This window comes from Ambystoma mexicanum, chromosome 10, assembly GCF_040938575.1.
Source record: "Ambystoma mexicanum isolate Mex_15411 chromosome 10, UKY_AmexF1_1, whole genome shotgun sequence".
NCBI classification, from domain to species: domain Eukaryota; kingdom Metazoa; phylum Chordata; class Amphibia; order Caudata; family Ambystomatidae; genus Ambystoma; species Ambystoma mexicanum.
Genome location: NC_090932.1, coordinates 1,440,815,004 through 1,440,836,172, shown reverse-complemented (window position 1 = coordinate 1,440,836,172; position 21,169 = coordinate 1,440,815,004). Strand labels below are relative to the sequence as shown.

Here is a 21,169-nt window from a genome sequence, read left to right as displayed (position 1 = left end):
CCCCCCTGGTGTACTCCTTGACAAGTCTGTGAGACCACAGGGAAGGCCTGCTGTCATGACCCCTGCACCTGGCCTTGGCAGTCAGGCCATCTGGGCTGCACCACGGTCTTCCATCATGGCCTCAAGGGCCCCATCATGTCCCCCAAGACTCTCTTGGAGTCAGTCCTGGCGCCTTTGGTGCCAGGCTCATATGGGAAGTCAGAGAACTGGGACTCACAATAGCAGTTACACAACATGGATGTAACCGAGTTCTGAGTTCCAGAACTGAGCCATGCAGTCTGGCATTTTAGGTGTGTTCAGGCCTGGGGGCACCTGGGATACCTGCAGGCTATATAAGCCACGCCCAAGCTGGAGAACACGCTTCGCGTTACTCTGCTGGTCGCAGCATGATGCTCACCGCGGTCTATTGGAATCTTCCTCTGCATTCCGGGCCCGATTACCTGCAAGAACAAGAACACCGTTAGTATTAGCTTACCTACTAGTGAGCCCTGATTCTGTCCTCCGCTCCAGAATCCCGAACAACCAGCATCTCGGCAAATGCTCGCTCTATCTTGGAAGCCGCAACCTGGGAAGAAAGAGAACAGAGAAGCAGCATTAGTAAGCGTTTATTCTTCAACATTAAAAAACTATCAAAAGGTACACGCTTACCTGAATTTGACTTGCTTTTGGTCCACGTCTATTCCGGGCCATTCAATGACCTGCAAGAAGAAAGAAAAGGCTGATTAACACGGAGAAGTGCTAGAAGGCGGTTCGCGCAACACTTACCGCTCTCCATCTTCTTGGCAACATACAGTCAGGAACATCACGGCGGCCTACAAGAAAGGCACAACAACAGGTTAGCACAAGAAAAGCACATAGCGCTGCATTCCGCGCTTTCACTTACCATCTCATGCACAGCCCGTCAGCACGGCATCACCAGAATTCCTTCCGCACCTACGAAAGAAGGAAAGACATTAATAGGGGCAATTGCAAAAATAAAGGACAAACTGCCAAAACAGCAGACTTAACTGACGAACGGAGTCGCAGCAGGTCTGGACTCAGAGGGGCCCGCACCAGTGAAGCAACTAGGTTGTCCACGCGCCCATCCACAACGCACCCCTGCACAGAACAGCAGGACAGAGAGCGCACCATACCAAAAAGCAAGGGGAGGAGAGCACTAAGGGGTTGTTGGGTCCACAAGGGAGGTGGGCTCCAGGCTAGAATAATAAAGCTAAAAACCAAACTCCTGTGTTTGCAGACCGGTTCTTCAGCCGAACAAGAGTCCAAGGGAGTGGGTCCAGGGTCGTAAGCAGTCCAGCCAGACTGGGTGGCGTCCCCATGGATACCAGGTGAGCGTTACACCTACCCATGTCCTGGTGTAACTGAATATGGCAGCGAAGGGCACCTTGATTGAGGTGTGACCCATCCAGCCTTGGCCAGCCTTGGCCAAGGAAAGCAGATAAGGCAGGAGCTGCAGGGCCATGACACGCAGGGGAGTGATCTTCTGCCCCCGGCACCATACAGAGAATTCCATTTATGGCTGTAACGTGGAAGAGGCACTGGCTTTGGCCAGGATGTCCTTACATTCCTTTGGCAAAGATTAAGTCCAAACTCTAGGCCTGCAGGAGCCAGCCCCCGAGGTTCAGCAACACTGGGTCGTGGTGTAGAATCGCTCCTTCTTCTCTGGGGAGAAGATCAGAAACTAGCAGCAGCCTGATGGATGGCACTGTTGACAGACGCAGTAGGTCCGGGTACCATATCTGCTGCGGCCATGCCAGAGCGACAAGTATAATCCTGCAGTGACACCGAGTGTGTTGTTCACTCGTAGCAGGAAAGGCGTAAAGGCAGAGTCCCTCCCACGGGAATGAGAACGCATCCCCCATGCTTTTAGGCCGCAGGAACCTGCGGCGAGACACTTGGAGTTCGTCGCCATCGCAAAGAGGTCGATCTGGGGCTGACACCATTCACGCAATAGAAGATCCACTTGGTCCTGGTGAAGCTCCTACTTGTGGCCAGAACGTAGCTCCCTGCTGAGCGAATCTGCAATGGTTTTCTTGGTGCCAGCTAGGTGGGAAGTAACGAGAAACATGTCCTGACTAAACGGCCCAGCACCACCGCTCCTGGGCCTCCTCGAGAGCCGGAGAGTGCGTCCTGCTCTACTTCCGTATGTAGAACATGGTGGTGGTGTTGTCCGTGAAGATCCTCACCACCTTGCCCTTCAGTGACGGCAGGAAGGATTTGAGGGCCCAAAAGAACACCCGAAGTTCCAGGACATTGATGTGAAGAGTCTTTTCTTCTGGCAGCCAGAGGTCTCTGGCATGCAACTGTCTTGTGTGGGCTCCCCAACCTGCCAGGGAAGCATCCAATGTGACCATCTCCTGGTACAGCGGGACTTGGAACGGAGCCCCTTCTGAGAGGTGAGGGCGCACGCCCCACCACTATATCGCCGTCGGAACTCCCTGTTGAGGGTGATCTTGCTCGGCCAGGATCCTGAGACCTCCAGCCATCTCGCATCCAGAAACTCCTGGCGAGGTCTCATCTGCAGTCAGCAAAGGCGGACAAGGTTGATGCAGGAGGACATCATGCCCAGCAACTTTGTGACAGCTTGCACCGTAGCAGACTACACCGACCACAGGTGCTAAACCTTTGCCAGGACGGCTACCAATCTCACTTCCGAGGGGGACGCGAGACACGTTACTGTGTTGAGTCGGGCACTCAGAAACAGAGCATTCGGTGATAGCTCTAAGCAGGACTTCGGATAATTTATGGAAAATCCCAGATCCGTCAGCAGGCGGATGGCCCTTGTGTGTTCGCTTGCCAACGCGTGGGAATGGGTCCAGACAACCCAATCGGCCAGATAATGGTAGACGTGAATGCCCTCAAGACGAAGATGGGCCATCACCGAAGCCAAGCACTTTGTAAACACACTTGGGGCTGACTTTAGGCCGAAGGGGAGTGCCTTGAACTGATAGTGTCATCCCTGCACCACTTACCACAGAAATCTTCTGTGTTTCTGGTGGATGTAGAAGTTGGCGTCCTTCCAGATCCAGCGACCCCACGAAGTCGCCTTGTACCAGATGGCTGAGCACGTGCTGCAACATGACCATTCTGAACTTCTGGGACTTCAAGTACTTGTTGCGGCGTCTCGGGTCCAGGATCGGCCTCCAACCTGCTGTCTTCTTTCGGACCAGAAAGTATCTGGAGTACACTCTGGAGGCACTGGGTGGCGGGCTCTATAGCCCCATATTTTAACATGGCGTGGACCCCCACCAGCAGCTGCGTCACATGTTGTGCTTGTCGAGCCACAGGGGGAATACAAGGACACCCGTGTTATAACTCTAAGGTGTGCCCCTGCCTGAGAGCATCCAGCACCCATCTTTCAGTGGTGATGATCTTCCACGCACCTACGAACCTCACCAGCCGGCATTCCACCGGGGTGCACAAGTGAGGGCCTGAGTCCACGGCAGGTTCAGGCCTGTTTTGGTGTTGGGGCCCTGCCCTGCGGGGAACTTCGACGCTGTCCGCCACTGCCATATGCCAGTGATCGAAAGTGGAGGACCTGACAGACTTTGCTCTTGAGGAACGAAAGAACGACAACTGATGTTGCTGCAGGGTACCCAGTGAATGTGCCATTTCCGGGTCTGTTTTGATCCAACACTTTGGACTGAATGTCTGGTCTGAAGTTGGTGGCTTTGAGCCATCCCTGTCGCCAAAGAGACACTCTGTTGCCCATTTGCGGTAAACCTATGTCTACAATGTCTACTGCCACTGTGATGGCATGGTCTGAGGCCGCTACCTCTTCCGGGAACAGTGGAAGGTCTTCCACTTTCTTATCTTCTGGTAAGAAGTCCAGAATAGGGCCCAGTTTATACCATAGCTCCCGGACATAATGGGAAAAATGGCCAGGGTGTTAGCGGCTTTAATGGGGCTGGCAACAGTGTAGATGATCCTCTTTACCCTAACATCCAGTTTCTTCCCCTCCTGGTCTGGGGCACCATGGAAGATGACTGGTTCGTTGATTGTTTTCTGGCTGCGGCCGAGACCACAGAGTCAGGTGAAGGCTAGGACTTCAGGCACTTGGGGGCAGAGTCCAGGACTCTGTATTTCTTCTCTAGCTTATTCCGCTTGGGCAAAGTGGTGCTCAGATTTGTCATTAGGGCCATGCCCTCATCCCAGATATCATCTAGCAAGGGGACGGACATGGTCTTCCGCCTGGACTCACAACTTTGGTAAAGGAATCTTTCCTTTTTAGTCTCCTCAAGCACCAGTTGGAAAAGTTCTGAGGCCTTGGACATCATCCCATGTAAAGAGCCAACCTAATCAGGAGGAGAGGCCCTGTGTGGTTCATCGGTGCCCACTGGGTCCCCGTCAGCTTGTACAAAGTAATCGGCTTTGTCGGTGTCCGTTGCCGTAGCTGCCGTATCCGTGCCTGTGTCCGTGTACGTGGCAGCATATTCAGTCAGGGTCAAGTACCAAGGTGGCGGTGCAACAGTGGTGTGATGTTGATGCCTTGGACAAGTGGGTCCTTTGACCAGCGCTTGCACCAGGGAGGGCTCCCGGGAAGAGATCTTGGGGGGACTCCTAGACGGAGCAGGGCCCAGCATGGGTGGCAGTCTCTGCTGAATTTCTGATACAAGCGTGTGCAGCGTGATCAGAATGTCCCTGGGCTGAGGCATGGAAGGAATGAGAGAAGGGGGCTCCAGACTGGTGTGCCTCTTCTGGCAAGGTGGAGTACCGGTCTCACTGGGGCAGCCTGTGGTTCCCTACTCTTCTTAGGGTCCACAGGAGTTTTACCCTTTCCCCTCTCTGGGGACTTCTGAGGAAGAGCGGCTGCTGTCCCCATTCCAGGGGCCTACGCCGGAACCGCAGCAGCTGCTTCATGCCGTGGTGGTAGGAACACCCACGGGGCAGCCGTTGCTGTGACCATGGACACCACCTTTGTGGCCAGCCCCCCTTTTGACGAGGAAGTAGTTGTATTCGACATGGTGGTAGCAGGAGCCTTCATCAATGTGGTTGTGACCGTTGATGACAAAGTTGTTTTGGCCAGTTGAACTGCTGATGGCGTCGGCGAGGGTGGCAGAGAAGGACTACCTTTGGTTCTCTCCTTACTCGCCTGGTCCACCGATGGTAAGGAGAGTTTTGAAGAAGTCAAGGGCTTTCTCTTGGAGGGAGTGCCCCTCACTGGTAGTCTCGGTGTAGAAGTGGTTGGTGAAGGTAACCTTATCCTTCCCGAGCTGGGACCCGCAACAGCGGTAAACCCAGTGGGATCAACGACTTGCAGCCTTACCTTCCTTTGGGCAGGGAGTCCTGAAAGGATCTGGACCTATTTTCTGAGGGAATTTGTTTAAATCGACAACAGACCTTGCATCCTCCAATACAGACATTGATGGTTTCGATGTTCGACGTACATGTTCTTCAAACCGCATTTCACGCAGAGTTTAAAGAGACCTCTTCTCCTCTGTCATGGTGTAAAGGTGCGAAGTGGGCCCAAGCCCGGGCCTACTCGAATCTCGATGAGATGCACAATGTAGTAAGATCTTCGCCGACAGCGGGTCCTCGTCGTCGGTAGTCAACCTCCAGTCGGAAAATTTGACAAAAATCGGTCAAAAACATTACTAAAAATGTGCTGAAAATTTCAAAAAATGTCTCGTAGAGCACTAAGAGGACCTCCCAACACTGAAGCGTGCAATAGAAATCTGAAGATGGCCACAAGGGGTGGAGTTTAGGGAGAGGACTGTCATTGGATGGGGGCAGCATGACCCAGAGGACAGTGATTGGTTTAGAGGAGAAATACAGTTCTAAAGCTAAACTGTAACTGTTTTTTTCTTTTACCGAGGATTCCCAGCCTGACGACAGGGAATATTCATGAGAATGTGAATCCATGCCAGACCCCATGCTGGAGAAAATGAATGCCATTATTGTGCCCAACAGTAAAACAATAAAGGGCATGACATACTGCCATAAAACCTTGCTGTGAATGCAGTATTCGTCAGGAAAGCTACTGTGAGCATTACTTCCTAACGGCAGATGGACATGAAAATCAGTTTAATTCCCAATCAGTCTGGAACTATGCTATATGGTTTTTAGTTATAATAATATACTTCTCAAAAATGCTTACCAGATTCTAGTTATTTGTTTGTACTTCAAATTTCTACGGATGTATTACATTGATGATGGGGGGAAACAATCTCTATCTGAAGCATGTCTGAGCTGTCTTGTCAGCCAGTATGGAGTTTTAAGCTTCCGAAGAGTACTTCCTATATACCATTTGTTACAATGACATTGTATGCCATATGCAACTAATTTGGTGTTGCAATTAATAAAACGTATGATCTTACGTTGACATCCATTTGGAAATCTTATCATATCCATTTTGTCCATTATTTGTGGGCATAGTTCATATTGACCACACTTCTAGTTGCCTGTGAAGTGAATCGGGTGATTTGTGTGCCTTATGTTCCAAAAAACTGGGGTGAATGGGATTTTAGATCGTTGCTGCATTCCTCAAGATGATAGAGGGCTTTGCATCATGATATTTGGAGACAGTTTTGTCCAGATGCAGGATATGCCAATTACTTTTTAATGTAAGTGTTTTGATGATCCGTATTGTATGTTGTTATAAGTCTTGTCTTCTGTGGAGTTACCAATGCATCTTGGTTGTTTAATTTGATCAATCAACAATTTAGCCCGGTCTTTAACAGAAGCTCTCGTTACATCCTGCTTCAGTGAATGATGATATTTGTTCATACGGGTGTTTAAGTGCTTTTCATGTTCTATGATATTGCTGCAATTTCTCTTAATTCTTAGGGTCTCACTATATGGTATATTTTTTATTTTGTGCGCATGGTGATTACTTTTGGCATGGAAGATGCTGCTGCCCGACTTTGGTTTCTGATAAAGTGTAATTTGGATTTCATTACCCTACACATAAACCTCCAAGTCCAGAAATTGTTCTTCCCAATACTGTATTGCATTATCTCGATATTGTACACATTTTTTATTAAATAGTTGGCATATTACAGTAGTTACATTACCATTCCAGATAATCATAATGTCGTCTATGAAACATCCCCAATATAATATGTTGTAATTAGTGGTGAATGCTGGGTGTGTCCATGCATGTTCCAATTCAAACTTCCCCATAAAAAGATCCACATTTGGGGGGGGGGGGGAAGAGGGTGCAGGCTTAGCCATACCCGGATGTTGCTAAAAAATATATATTTGACCATCAAAAAAAAGGATGTTGTTTAGTGTGAAACTTAACATAGTCAATAATATTTGGTTCTGTTGAAAAAATGAAACATAATGAGATTACAAAAAATATTCAGTTGCCATTATTCCTTTGTCATGGTCTATACTTGTATAAAGTTATGTGACATCCTTTGTCACACATACATAATTCCCTTGCCACATGATGGATTTCATTTGCTGGATCACATGGTTTGTGTCCTTAATATATGACGCTACATTGGATACTAAAGAGCTCAGATGCACATCTATATATTCCGAGATCCTTTCTGTTATGGATTGTACTCCATTTATGATATTTTTGGAATAAAACAAATGGTAGCCAAAAAAGCTGAACATTCATATATCTGTACTCATCTTCGTTTAGTAGCCCAATTTCATGCCAATTTTTACTCATCTGTTGCCATTCCAAATCCAAAGAGGGCAAAGGGTTTGATTTCAAACTGGTATAACACTTCAGAATATTAAATTGTTTGTGTGCTTCCGAACATAATCATCTGTCATTAGTACCACTTTGCGTCCTTTATGTGCAGATTTCACCACAATTTCTAAATTGCCTTTCAGTTCTTCTAATGCTTTCTCTCTTGATGCAACAGATTTTGGTTAATCCTAGGTTTCATATTCCTTAAGTATACTTGACGAAGGTCTTCTGTCACTGCTTGGTTGAAAAGATGCATTCCATTATCTGATGGTAGATTCGTTATAAACGTATATCTTGGTTTTAATTCACTTTCCTCTGATATATATATTTATATTTTGTTCAGTAATACATTGTTCAAAAGAGTAGTCTTCATCAACTTCATCTAAATTGAGCAGTGTGATTGTTTTTCTGCTAATGCAACCGTTAGTGTAGATGGTGTCTTGTGGTTCTAAAATGTATATTGGCTGGTTGTATTTCAAACATTTTTTAAATTTCAGGCATCTACAGAATGTATAGATGCCCGAAAGTAATGTACTTTGTGGAAATGACACGGGACCGAGTTTATAAAAGAAAGTACATTTACAGGGATGGTACGTATGATTGGGCTGCTCACTATGCTGACAGTAAAACCCAGACACATTTAAAGGAAATCCACAATGAATATGTACAAGGTTGAAGGTACACAACATTTCTGAGGACTCCATTTGCAAACTTTTTGGATCATTCTGAAATCATTACTAGTCTTTTCTACTTGTCGGGTTGGAGTACACAACTTTACTGGTAGCCTTATCACAAAGTCATTCTAAGTTCAAAAATCATCAATGACTCAAACTGCATAAAAGGAAACTGACAGTAGCACTTACTTGTGGAAGAGACAGGTGCCCACTGGATTCGTCCATGCTCCGTCACGCTTTTCTGCTTCAGTAGCAAATCCAAATGAAACAATTGGTCCAGTGTCGTCATCTGTATCTCCATAAGAGACAATTTCAATCTCCCAGTAAAATGATGGGGCCTACAAAAAAGATTGAATTACTACTAAAATGTTGAAAATATGATCCAAACATATACTGATTTAAATTGGTATATTACATTTAGGACAAATTGGTGAAAATGTGTACTAATAAGGAATTAATTCAATGTATTGCACTAGTAACTGGTGATTCCACCTAAAATTCACAAAGGAATTCATCCTCCGACGGGCCTTTGTGATTTGTGGTCCTACAATGTATACTTGTTTGAAGCATTTTAAAGGAATCCCAAATATAACCACAGACCTTGTAAGGACAGAGGTTTCAAGTCACAAACTGTGATTGCTGTCTCTAGGCTGCTCCCCTGAAAGTCCAACGCACTAAAGACTGCGTCTTGTTGTGCGCAACACTGCATCAGGCTTCTGAGGTAGCCTACTGTAGTTTGTCAAAAAAGGCAGAAGGAGCCAGTACAGGTAAAGTAGTAGGGGATGTGGGGTAGCGGGACTCTGCAGTAAAGAGGGAGTCAAAGTGAGGACCCCTCTGAATGGACAGGGAGACTGGGGAGGCATAAAACCAACCTTGCAGGAGGTGGCCTTCAAAGGCTGCTTTCAGCAACAGTCTTGTTTGCAGTCTTTGGACCCCAAACCACAAATTGATATATCATCTTTTTTGGCTTTTTATGGGAACATTTTACTAGGTTTTTCAGAATCCCTCTGGTGAGGGGATCAAAGTACATGCTAGAAGCACGCACCCAGGGTGTTCACCAACTTTGCTCACTCACATTACCTTTGGGAGTGTTCTGAACAATCTGGCATCACTACTAGGGTTGGAGGGAACGGGTATAAGGTTATGACGAGATTCTAAACAAGGCATGTGACAGCAGCACTAAGTTTTCAATTTCTATTATTAAAAAAACATTAAGAGGGATCATTGGCTGTCTCAGTCTAGGGGTGGTCCCCAGAGTCTTTTCCTCAATCCTGAAGGGGGCTCCCTACCAGTGTCCCCTTTCTCCAACAGGACTGATGGCAAGCCGGGTTCTCTACAGATAGGATAATCCAACTATACACTCTGTCCCTGTCCTAGGCATGCCATAAGGTCTGTAGCCCTAGCCCTTTAACTCCCTGTGGGGCTGCGTTGGGCGTAGCATAGTAGTCTGATTGCCCTGGTAAGTGTTTACTCCAGACAATTTTGCTTACCCATTTTATTCTCTCCTCCACCCTCCTCTGTCGCTCACTCCATCTCCTTGTCTTACTGCTCTCTCCTCCTGCTCCTGTCACCAACTTCCAATTCGCTCTTGATCTGCTTACCTCTAAATCTTAACCCTCTCAACTAGTCCGACCTTTACTCTCCTCTACCCTCCTATATCTCGCTTCCCCCTTTCTCACATGTAAACACACACACACTCCCTCTAGCACACACCTACACTCAATCCTCCTTTGCACTGCCTCAATAAAATTACCTCATAACCAATCTGTACCACCTTAGCTTCCTGCTTTCAAAGTACTGCAGAGGTTTCCTACAAGTCGACCTCTATTTGCTAGTCCGTCCTCACTGGATCTTTAACACGCAACTGACTGCGCTGGCTTTTTATAGCCCACCCCTTCCTGCTAGTTGAGGGGCATCTATTGCAATAACCTAGTCTGTGGTATTTTGAATAAAGGAAAGGTATGCCTACTGGGGATGCATTGATAATGTAGCATACAATCATGCACAGCCACAAGCCCTCACCAAGTTGGCCAACAATGAAACATTGACCATCAAACCAGCGGATAAAGGTGGTGTGACTGTCCTTATGAATACCTCTGACTACAACAATATGGTGGATATCGTACCATGCAGCACAGATGAGACAACCTCCTTCCATGGATTCTAAGTAACAACAAGAGAAAAAATATTCTCCACAATATTGGAAACAAGAAAACTGGGCAACATGCAGGCTGACATGCCATAAGATAGAGAGACACTCCACCAAGAAGCAAATAGAAAACAATAACTGAAACCTGGATCCCCCTTCACAACTCTACTGTCCCTGCTTCACTCACCACCTCCTCTTCATCCTTCTCTCATAACTCTCGCCCTTCTGGTTGTGGTGGTGGCATTGGCCTTCTCTTTCATCCTAAATACCTTTCCTCTACCTCCTCACCCCCTCTTCCTAATTTCCCTTCCTTCAAATACCTTTACAAATCCTTCTCTTCCCCCCACCCTATCTCCTTTCTAATCATCTATCGGCCTCCTGGCCCCCTTTCCTCATTATTCGACGACCTTGATCACCTCCTCTCACTTATCTCTCCCTCCCCCTCTCCCCTAACTGTACTTGGTGACTTTAATCTTCACCTCCCTACTCCCCCTCAATCCTCCCCCGTTATCTTTATCCTTGACTCCTATCCCCTCTCCCTTCCACTCCTAGTCACTCTTCTGGCTCCACTCTTGACCTCATCTTCAACTCAACCTACCCCTCTTCTACTGTCTCTACACTACCTATGTATCTCTCTGACCATTCTTTACTCTACTTCTCCCTCACTCCCCACCCCCTTTCACCTTCTCCTTCACCCTCCCCTACCATTTTTTCTCGACGTGACCATTGCGACTTTAATTCCTCTCTCTTTTTCGATTCTTTTTCGATTCTTGCTCTTCCTTTCTTCTCCCACTCCCCGATTTCTCCTTGCTTCCGGCCAGTGAAGCTCTATCCACTCTTTCCTCTTCTATCTCCTCCACTCTTGATCTACTCTACCCCCTCTCCTCTTTCCGTCCTACCCGTAAACCCTCTCAACCTTGGCTCTCTCCTCAACTTCTCTTCATGCGTCGTCTTGTTCGACGTCTCGGGATCAAGTTTCCCTCACTATCTCTTACCATTCTCTTTATGACTCATGCCTTGCCTCTGCCAAACGTTCTTACTACTCTAACTTTCTCCACTCCCAAGCCTCTCACCCTCGGGGCATTTTCCAAACCCTCTCTCGTCTTCTCTCCCCGCCTACCCCTGACCCCTCAGCCTCTTCCACCCTTTCTCCTACTGACTTTGCTAACAACTTCTCCTCTAAGATTCTTTCTCTTCGTCAATAAATGAACAGCTCTTCCTACTCCCTCCTTCCCCCCTCCCTATTCCCCTTCAACCTGCTTGTCTGACTTCTCGCCTGTCTCCCCTTCTGACGTGTCCCTCCTCCTGTCCAAAGCCCATCCTACGTCTGCCCCTACTGATTCTCTCCCCTCCCTTCTTATCCCCAAGATCTACCCTCTTATTCCTTACCTAATCTCCTTCAATACCTGCTTTTCCTCAGCCACCTTTCCCACTGCATTTAAGCATGCCACCATCATTCGCATTCTAAAGAAACCCTCTGCTGATCCCCTTCTTACCTCTAACTTCCGTCCAATCTCTCTTCTCCCATTCCTCTCTAAACTACTTGAATGCCTCGCCTATTCCCAGCTCTCAGCCTTTGTCACTAATCTTTCTCTTCTACCCCACCCCTCTCAATCTGGTTTCCGGCCTAAACACTCTCCTGAAACTGCCCTCACTTATATCCTAAACTCTCTCCTCTCTGCTCGATACTCTAAGCAATCCTCTGTCCTTATTTCTCCTTGACCTTTCTGCTGCTTTCGACACTGTTGATCACCCCCTACTTCTCTACACTCTTTCTTCCTTTGGTTCAAAGGCTCTTTTCTCAACTGGATCTCCTCTTACCTCTCCTCCCACACATTTGCCGTCTCCTGGGGCAGCCGTTCCTCGCCTACCCCCCCTTGGAATATGGTGCACCCCAAAGTTCGGTTCTTGGCCCTTTCCTATTCTCCCTCTACACATCTCTCCTTGGCCCTGTTATATCTTCATTCAGTATTTCTCACCATTTCTATGCTGATGACACCCAACTCTTCCTTTCTTTCTGCTCCTTCTCCTCTGACCTCCACCTTAAACTCTCTCCCCGTCTTACTGCCATTAAAAACTGGATGTCATCCCACTTTCATTCTCTCAATACTGATAAGACTGAAGTCAGTCTTTCCCTCCAACACTCTTCCCCCTCCCTCTCCTCCACCTTTCATTCACTTTCCCCCCACTAATCTTCCTATTTCTGCCCGCGCCCACAATCTAGGCATTCACTTTGACTCTTCCCTCTCCTTTTCCCACCATATTTCTCTTACCTCTCGTGCCTGTCGCTACCATCTCTTCAATATTCGCAAAGTCGGCTCCTTCCTTACCTTCTGTTAGGCAGAAACCTGTGCAAGTCCCTCTGGGACCACTGCAAAAGATTTAGGACTACAGGTGTTTGGCAGTAAACCCACTTGCTAGCAGTCTGTACCACACAGATTCACTTGGTAGCTGTGGCTGAGCAGTCAGACTTCCCTCAAGAAGAGTTAGGCAGTATACAGAGTATTCACAATAGGTCAAGAGAACACAATAGAACAAGTAAACACTGACCAGGGCTTGGTGTAAAAGAGATATAATTATTTATTTAAAACTACATCTAGAAAAACACACAGGCACTAATAGTAAGCAATTCAAAAACACGGTCACTAAAACATATGCACTCCCTTAAAAGAATATTAGACAAGTCTTAAGTAAAGCCCCACTTATTTTCAGACAGCGGTGAGCGCTTAACGTAGATGGCACTCTAATAATTTGTTTTTTTAAAAAGGGAGAGAAAAGCAGAGAATAAATTGAAAGAGATCCCAACAGTTTTTCATGAACACAACAAGAGAGGAAGGCAAAGTAACACTGTGAATTCAGAGTCAGTAGGCCGGATCCGCTTTAAGAGGATCAAAACGAAATGTGTCCAAGGTCACACGCTTGCAGTGCACAAAAGTCTTGTAACGGTTCAAAAAGGAGTTGGACCAAAGAAAGGGACCAGTTAGAGGGTCAAGGCGGCCAGCCCAGTCCAGAAGGTTAAGGGGTTGTTATTACCTTGTAGCTATTTTTAGAAAGGGAGGCCTGGCGGACACGGTACCTTAAAGTGGTGATAACACTCCAGCGGGGGCAGTAGTTCCTGGCAGCGGATGCAAGTCGGTGCTTCGTCCGGGGGAAGAGAGGATCTCGTCGAGGAGGAAGACAGGAGCCAGTTGCACTGCCAGGGAAGAAACCAGCCGCAGAGTTTCTCAGGTACAAGGAGCGGTCCGTTGATTCGCGGTTCAGTGGTAAGTGGCTATCCGGCTGCCGGGGTGCTTGGCACGGGCAGTTCGACCACAAACCGGTCTGGGGTGCGAAGAGAAGAAGGTAAACTGGTTGTGCCCACCAGTCAGGGGAAGAAGCCTCTCCAGCCGGGAGATCTTCTCTGTCGTCAGGAAGTGGTGAGTCGGTTCCGCAGGGCTCCACCGGTGGTGTCGTTGTGGTAGGTCGGCTCAGCTTCTCCCTCGTCGGATTCTCAGGTCCTGTTGTGACTTCTGAAGTTCCAGTCCCCAAAGCCCTACTTTTATGCAGCATACCCCCATTCACTCAGCCTAGCTGTCAATCAAACATGCTAAGTGGTGAGCCGGCCGGCTCACCACTTGGGCCAATCACACAAGAGTACGACTTGAGTTACCAAGGTAACTCAGTCCAGGGTGCCTAAACCCCCTCCCATGCCCCCTGTGGTACCCAGACAGAGTGGCACCACTTTTGGAGGCTTCTGTGGAGAAGCCCGCCAAAAAGTAGAACAAAGGGCTCGACTTGGGTTGGAGTCACAGAAGAGAACACAAACGCCATTTTAGAATCGAGTCCTGGCAAAAATTACCAACCGGCGAATTAATATTAAATAAATAAACCAGCGGTATGTTCGAGGCTATGAGAATTAAATAATTAAAGTTGGTAGCCTCGAACAATTGGAAAATCCCATAGGGAAATATTTGCGGTTGAATATTAAAAGTAGTTTCCACTGCCACCAGCCAACAATCAGAGGGGACGGAGACATGCCCCCTCGACTAACAGACCCCGGGGCAATCGAATTGCCCTGACCAGTACGTCCACAATATGATGGTTTGTACTGGTTTCTGTTAATAATTTGGGACTAGTAAAGCCAATGGTGACTTTACATGCCCTGGGAGACAGTAGTCAGTCTCAGGGTATGGAGTCTATGGTGGGGTGTCACTACTGCACGGAGGGTGCTGTGTAACACACATAGTAAAAACACATGAGACCCTATGGAGTAAAGGACCCCATAGCCCATAAAACACATTGACAGTCAAAGGAACCCCATAAATCATGTCCAAGAGTGGGAGGAAAAGAGTCTCACTCTTGGCGGGAGAAAAAAACAAACTCCAGAAATCCAGCAAAGCTGCTGGGGGACTCACTAGGTTAGGAAATTCAGCCTAAAGAGAGAATTCTCCCTCCCTAACACCTTCCATGCAACAAAACTTAATTTCCTTCCTTATCTTCTCTTGCTCCTCCCTATTTTCTGGACTACCTGCTTCTCATCTTGCCCCTCTCAAATCTATCTACCACTCAGCCATCCGTACCCTCTATCTCCTTGCCACGCATGACATTTCTTCTTCACTGTCCTCCCTTGGCTGGCTTCCTTTACACTCCCAACTTAAATTTCATTTCATCCGTCTAGTCTTTAAGTCTCTCCATGACCTGGCTCCCCCTTACCTCTCCTCTCTTTCTATAATCCCTCTCGCTCCAGCCGCTCAGCCAACCACTTCCTTCTCACCATCCTCCCTTCCCCCCTTCCCCATGTGCTTCCTCCCATTTCCGCTCCTTTCACCTCCTAGCCCCCCTGCACTGGAACGCCTTACCTCTCTCAATCCACTCTATTCCTACCTTTTCCTCCTTCCGCTCTTCCCTGAAATCTCTCCTTCTCCATTCCCCGCCATGAAACCTTCCCCACCTCTCATTCTCTTCCCTTCCCTTGAATCTTCCCTATGATCCTCTCTTCCCTCACCCTTCCCCTTATCCTCCCTCATTTTCACCCTATTCCCCTCCTGTTTTCTCCCTCCTCACTCCTTCCTCAACCCTTCCCCTCCCCCTACAGATTAATTGCTCCACTTACTCTTTTTATTGGTTCGATTCATGATTGTAAATTGCTTCTACTGTTATATTGTTTATGTATTCTGTTGTTTAATGTAAAGCGCTTTGGATGAAAGCGCTATATAAACTAAATAAATACAAATACAAACAGTAACATATATCCCCTGAAGAACCGTCCCATTTAAGACAGGGAAACACGTGTTGGGATGGACCATAAAGGACAAGGCTAAACAGTAACAAAATATACATTCCATGTACTCTACTCAAAGAATTGAAGACAATCCAAAGTGCTAACAACAGTAACTGTTTATGATGACATAATAAACATATCTGTTGAGCAAGGCTACAAACAAGTGGAATCATGTTTCTTTTTTTTTTAACAAAACTGTCAACAATGTGCATACGCAGATAGGCTGATCCTTCATGAAATTAAAACAATGGTGGATAGCCTGTTACAAGACAAAACTAGCTACCGTATCTTGCCTGGTGATACCTCGCACAGCCTTAGGAACGTGATAAATATGCTGATAGAGGAAGCTGAAGCAGAAGGCTACATAAGTGCCAAAGAATCAGCATTTGTTACACCGGGACATCCCAGGATTCCAGCCTTTTATGCGACACCTAAAATTCACAAAGGAATTCATCCTCTGCTGGGCCGGGCCATCGTTTCAGGCATACAATCTCTTTTAGAACCACTTTCTCAATATGTGGACTTCTTTATTAAAAATGAGGTACCCAAGATGAAATCATACATAAAGGACTCTATGGTGATGCTTGCCCTACTGGACACATTAGCTTTCGATAAAGAAACAGAAAGGTTGGTCACAATGGACATAGAATCACTTTATACCAAGATACCCCAAGCAGTGACATTATCAATGGTGAAACATCTCGTTGACTCAGGGATAGACCTACACAATGTACCAGCTTCTTTCATCATACAGCTGGCAGAAATTGCGCTTACCAAAAACTTCTTTATATGCAATGAGGAATTTTACCAACAGATCTCAGGAACAGCGATGGGGGCTACATTTGCCCCCAGCCTGGCCAATCTATACGTACATGCATTCGAGAAGAACAACATCTATCATGAGACTAATCCATTTCTGCAAAAGATCACCATCTGGCGACCCTACATAGACGATGTGTTTATGATATTCAAAGGGTCAAAACAGGACTTGCATGATTTCCATGAATGGATAAACACATGTAATACACACTTGAAATTCACAATTGAACCGATCAAGGAAGCAATAGATTTCCTGGACCTTGCCATTTCACCTGAGAATGGCCAATTAGTCTCCAAAGTTTACAAGAAACATACGGACAGGAATTCCCTGCTGACTTTCTCTAGTTACCACCCGAGGGCCTTGAGAGAGAATTTGCCTTTGGACAATTTTTAAGATACAGAAGACTCTGCACAAACACTCAACATTATGTCACCCAAGGAAAAGACTTGAAAGTACAACTTGCGAAGAGAGGATAACCGAAAATGATTATTAGCATGGCATACAAACGAGCACGCAATATCCCAAGAGACATCACCCTTCAGCAACAACCCAAGCCACCACAACGTGATAACATCACAGCTGTGCTGAGTTATTCACCATGCCTCAACCAGATCAAAAAAGAAATCAAGACACTTTGGCCAATCCTAAATACAGGAGAAAATCCTCTACAAGAACCAGTGTTCACACTGAAGCGAAGATCCAGAGTGCGAGATAAACTGGTCAAGACATTGCAAGAACAACAACGCTGTTCAATCTACCCTGTGGAACACCAATTTACCTACAGGACATGCCACATGTGGGAGCTGCAGCATATGCACACAAACTTGATGTAGCACACATATAGCTATAGGGCTAAAAAAAACTGGATACAACGTACTCTAACTGTAACAGAAGCAGAGTCATATCTCATTACCTGCCATGACACTGAGAAAATTCAAGACATAGGATGATCGAACATAAATCTGGTCTATGTACCAGAAAACTGACAGCCCCCTTAGTCGGGCATTTTGTGCAAATAGGACATGGGGCAGAGGATTTCAGCTGGACACTTATTGAGAAAAAACATCTACCTAGACGAGGAGGAAACTTGGAGAACATTCTACTGAAGAGAGAACAAAGTTGGATTTTTAGACTTGGAACCCACATCACTGTTCTTAATGAACAGATACAGTGGAATGACTTAGCTGTTCTAGACACATGAGTTGGTTACTTTGCATCGAGTCGGTACCTGGAATAGAGCTCTCATATGCATATTCACAACAGCATTAATCAGCAGGGAGGACGTATTGTTCACGGCCATGCGAGCCAAGACACAGCAATGCGCCATACAACCCTATCACACATCCCCCTAAGCGGTCGAGATTAGCTAGAGACCGTAACCAGAGGGCTGTGCCCAGTATAAGATTGCATGGCACACATAGGCCAGTAACATGCCCAGTACCAACACTTACACCCAGTTAGCTCAGTCACAGGACCCTCCGGCACATACATGTGATAGACTAAAAAGCAATAGATCAACCCCTGAAGGTCCGAGCTAGCCGATCGGTGATGCCTCGCCCTATGTTTATAACTAGGAATGCACTAAAAGATATATACTGTGCACACACAGGATCCCTCTACTTACACAGATTCAATGTGATTTATTAGTATTCCGGACATGCGTCATCCCTAATGTCTACTTGTATTGCATTACCCGGGGATTGCGAAATTCTGCATATATACACCAACATGCATCCCTCTAAGCGGGAATCACATATAAACATCTTTCTCTGCGCTTGACATGCCAAACAGCTCTTTTCTGCCCATTCCAACATGGTGCAGCGTCCGACAGCCATCACCATAGTAACGTTATAACCGAGACACTCGTGTCTGGGCTGCCTAGACCATAGAGACGGCAGGCGTGGTCAGCACATGCAGATACGTTTTGATCCCGTGCGCGGAGCAGCATTCAGGTAAGCTACAATTTCATTACAATCATCCGCACAGAAATACCAGTTTCTGAAGGTCAAAGACAAGCAGGGAACCGCAATATGTCTATGTCGTGCAGCTTTTTAGGACCCGGGCGCATGCAGACAGCATTCTGCATACCTACACAGAACACTCCCATTCCAGGCAGTACGCCGAGGGTTCAAGAACTCCTCTTTCGTTACGCCTTGATACTAGAAACTAAGGTAAGCACCTTAAGCGATTCCTTGGTCCTATTTCTTAATAGCACTTGTGTACATTGCTTACAAAGAGTGTAACGCTACGAGTTACACCTAGATGTCACCAAGATTGAACGCCTGCTTGCCATATTAGATGTGCAACCCATTCCCGGCCGTGGCTGAACGGTTCTACACGGACTCAGGGTAGGGTTACTGCCATGTCTCATACCCTTTTCACCCACAGGGGAAGCACACAGTGCACTTTCAATGCTTTATGCGGTAGCATGACCACATATTCTATTTTGTTAGATATGTCCTGTATGCGTTGCAAACCACACAGGCGATTGGGAAGACTATTGATACACCCCCGCTGTCCCACCCCAAACGCCCCCGCACTCCTTTTCCTTCCGGTTGCATGAATATGGAGCCAATATCAGGCATCCTATTGTTCACGAGCGCATCCACTATCTCAATAGAGAGAAACAGGCACAAATAAGAGCACATCAGTAACCCGTAGTCAGTATGTACACAGGATAAAACAGGGGACATGCTGATCCCCTGTATCTCTATCTTGTGTTTCCCCCCAGGAAGCGTAAGTGTCTCTCAGATCACCCGGTTGATCTATAGAAGGAAGTACTCCTTGATAAACGCACAGTCCTGAAGAAGATGATCACAGCCACCCAGATCATCGAAACCGGTCGACCTCAACTGGCATGAGTGACCTCATGCAGAAGACAATGTTCAATTATTTAACACATGGACACGTCCAGAAATATTGTTATTTTTAGACTAGAGAGCTGCATCAGCCTCTAGCCCATACTGCTCATTGTGTTGAGCATTTTTATGCATCTATCAATATATAGGTCTATAGCTGCTGAGACTGCCTCCATGTAATGGTGATTAAAACATAGACGGAAAATCCAGATAAGAGGACAGCCCATTGCCACCAAGACTTAGATAGTAGCATTCAACATTCTGTCCTTCTATAAGAAATATGAATTACTTGTATTTGATTTTTACTGCATTCATGTTTGTATGAAAGAAGATTCGATAGGGATAGTCCTATCTATGTTAGATAGGCGGTACACCATCGCAGCCTAGGGAGAGATCCCTCTGAAGATCGGGATAGTGTGTTCTTCTAATTAGGGACAGCCTGTGTGTGTGTTGTAGCTTTGCTTGAAACAGGAGGATTGTGAGACCCTGTAAATGTGTTTCTCCATTTCCGTACTTTAGTGTTACAATCAATAGTCATAACGGTCGGATAGTACCTTGGACCACAAGTCCTTTTTTTACTGAGCCCTAGGTGTTTTTGCCTGAATTTGTGTCAGAGGGCCTGTGTGATGTCATTAAACCAAGATGGCCACCATTATGATATATGATACGATATGGCATATATAACGCGCCTGTACACAAGTGTTTCTAGGCGCAACAAGACAAGGAGGGGGAAACAGGGGAGGACAAAACAACAATCTTACTAGGCCTTGTGTCGTTCCAATTGCACAAGTGCAGGGAAGTGGAAGGGGAGAAGTGCTGTGGGGGAGGGGGTTAGAAGTGCAGGTAACCCGTGCAGCCAGGGGGTGGCTCTGTGCAGGTAAATCAGAAAGTGCAGCCACCGGGTGGCTCATAAGTGCAGAGAGAGGGGACTGTAGGGTTACAGATACAGACCACACGTGCTGGGGAGCCAAGATGCATTGTGAGGTGCAACTGGACATGCAGGGGACCTGGGCCCAAGTTCAGAGGGTGGCCAGTCGGAACATCAGAAGGGGAGAAGAAGAGTGAAAGCTGAAGCAAAGAGGAAGGTCTTCAGTTGCTTCTGGAACCGGAAGTGGTTCTGCTCAGGTTTGAGAGAGGCAGGGAGGCTGTTCCAGAGCGAGGCCCCAGACGAAGACAGCTTTGCCCCCAACTCTCTACTTGGAAAAGTGACTGACCCTCAGAGCTGGAGGTGGATGAGTGGAGAGCTCAAGAAGGGAGATGTTTGGGAAGAGAGAGTTGGAGGAAGTGTGATCCCGGGCCCCAGAAAGCCTTGTTGACGACCCAGAGGCTCTTGAACTTGATCCTTGCTGCCACTGGGAGCCAATGAAGAGATTTCAGAGCTGGAGAGATACGATCCCTGGGCTTGAGGCCAAGGACACGTCCTGCAGTCCTGTTCTGGATAAGTTGTAGAGGACAGATAGGAAAGGCAGGAAGATTCAGAAAGATACTGTTGCCGTAGTCCAGCCTAGAGAGAACCAGAGCTCTGGAGACAGAGAGCTTCTGAGGGAAAGTGAGGAAAGGAAGAATACCTCTGAGGAGGTGCAGCTGATAGTTTTACTTCTTAGAGACGTCAGAGATGTGAGGAGAGAAGCAGAAGGTGGAGTTGAAGATGACCCCACAGTCCTTAGCCTTAAAGGTAGGAGCAGGAAGAGGGCCCAGATTGGGTGGCCGGCCAGAGAGAGTGGGGAAAGAAGGGAGCTGGTTTTCTGATGAGGAGGATC

General features: G+C 46.9%; 1 protein-coding gene across 8 annotated transcripts in view; it reads right to left on the bottom strand.

Moving 5' to 3' along the window:
• Positions 1–21,169, bottom strand: part of HECTD4 (HECT domain E3 ubiquitin protein ligase 4) — a 4,298,785-nt gene that overhangs the window by 1,849,844 nt on the left and 2,427,772 nt on the right. For all 8 annotated transcript variants that reach the window (XM_069619495.1, XM_069619492.1, XM_069619493.1 and 5 more), the window contains exon 47: positions 8,512–8,660. In XM_069619495.1, the coding sequence (XP_069475596.1) occupies positions 8,512–8,660 (149 nt within the window). The remainder of the gene's footprint in view (positions 1–8,511; positions 8,661–21,169) is intronic.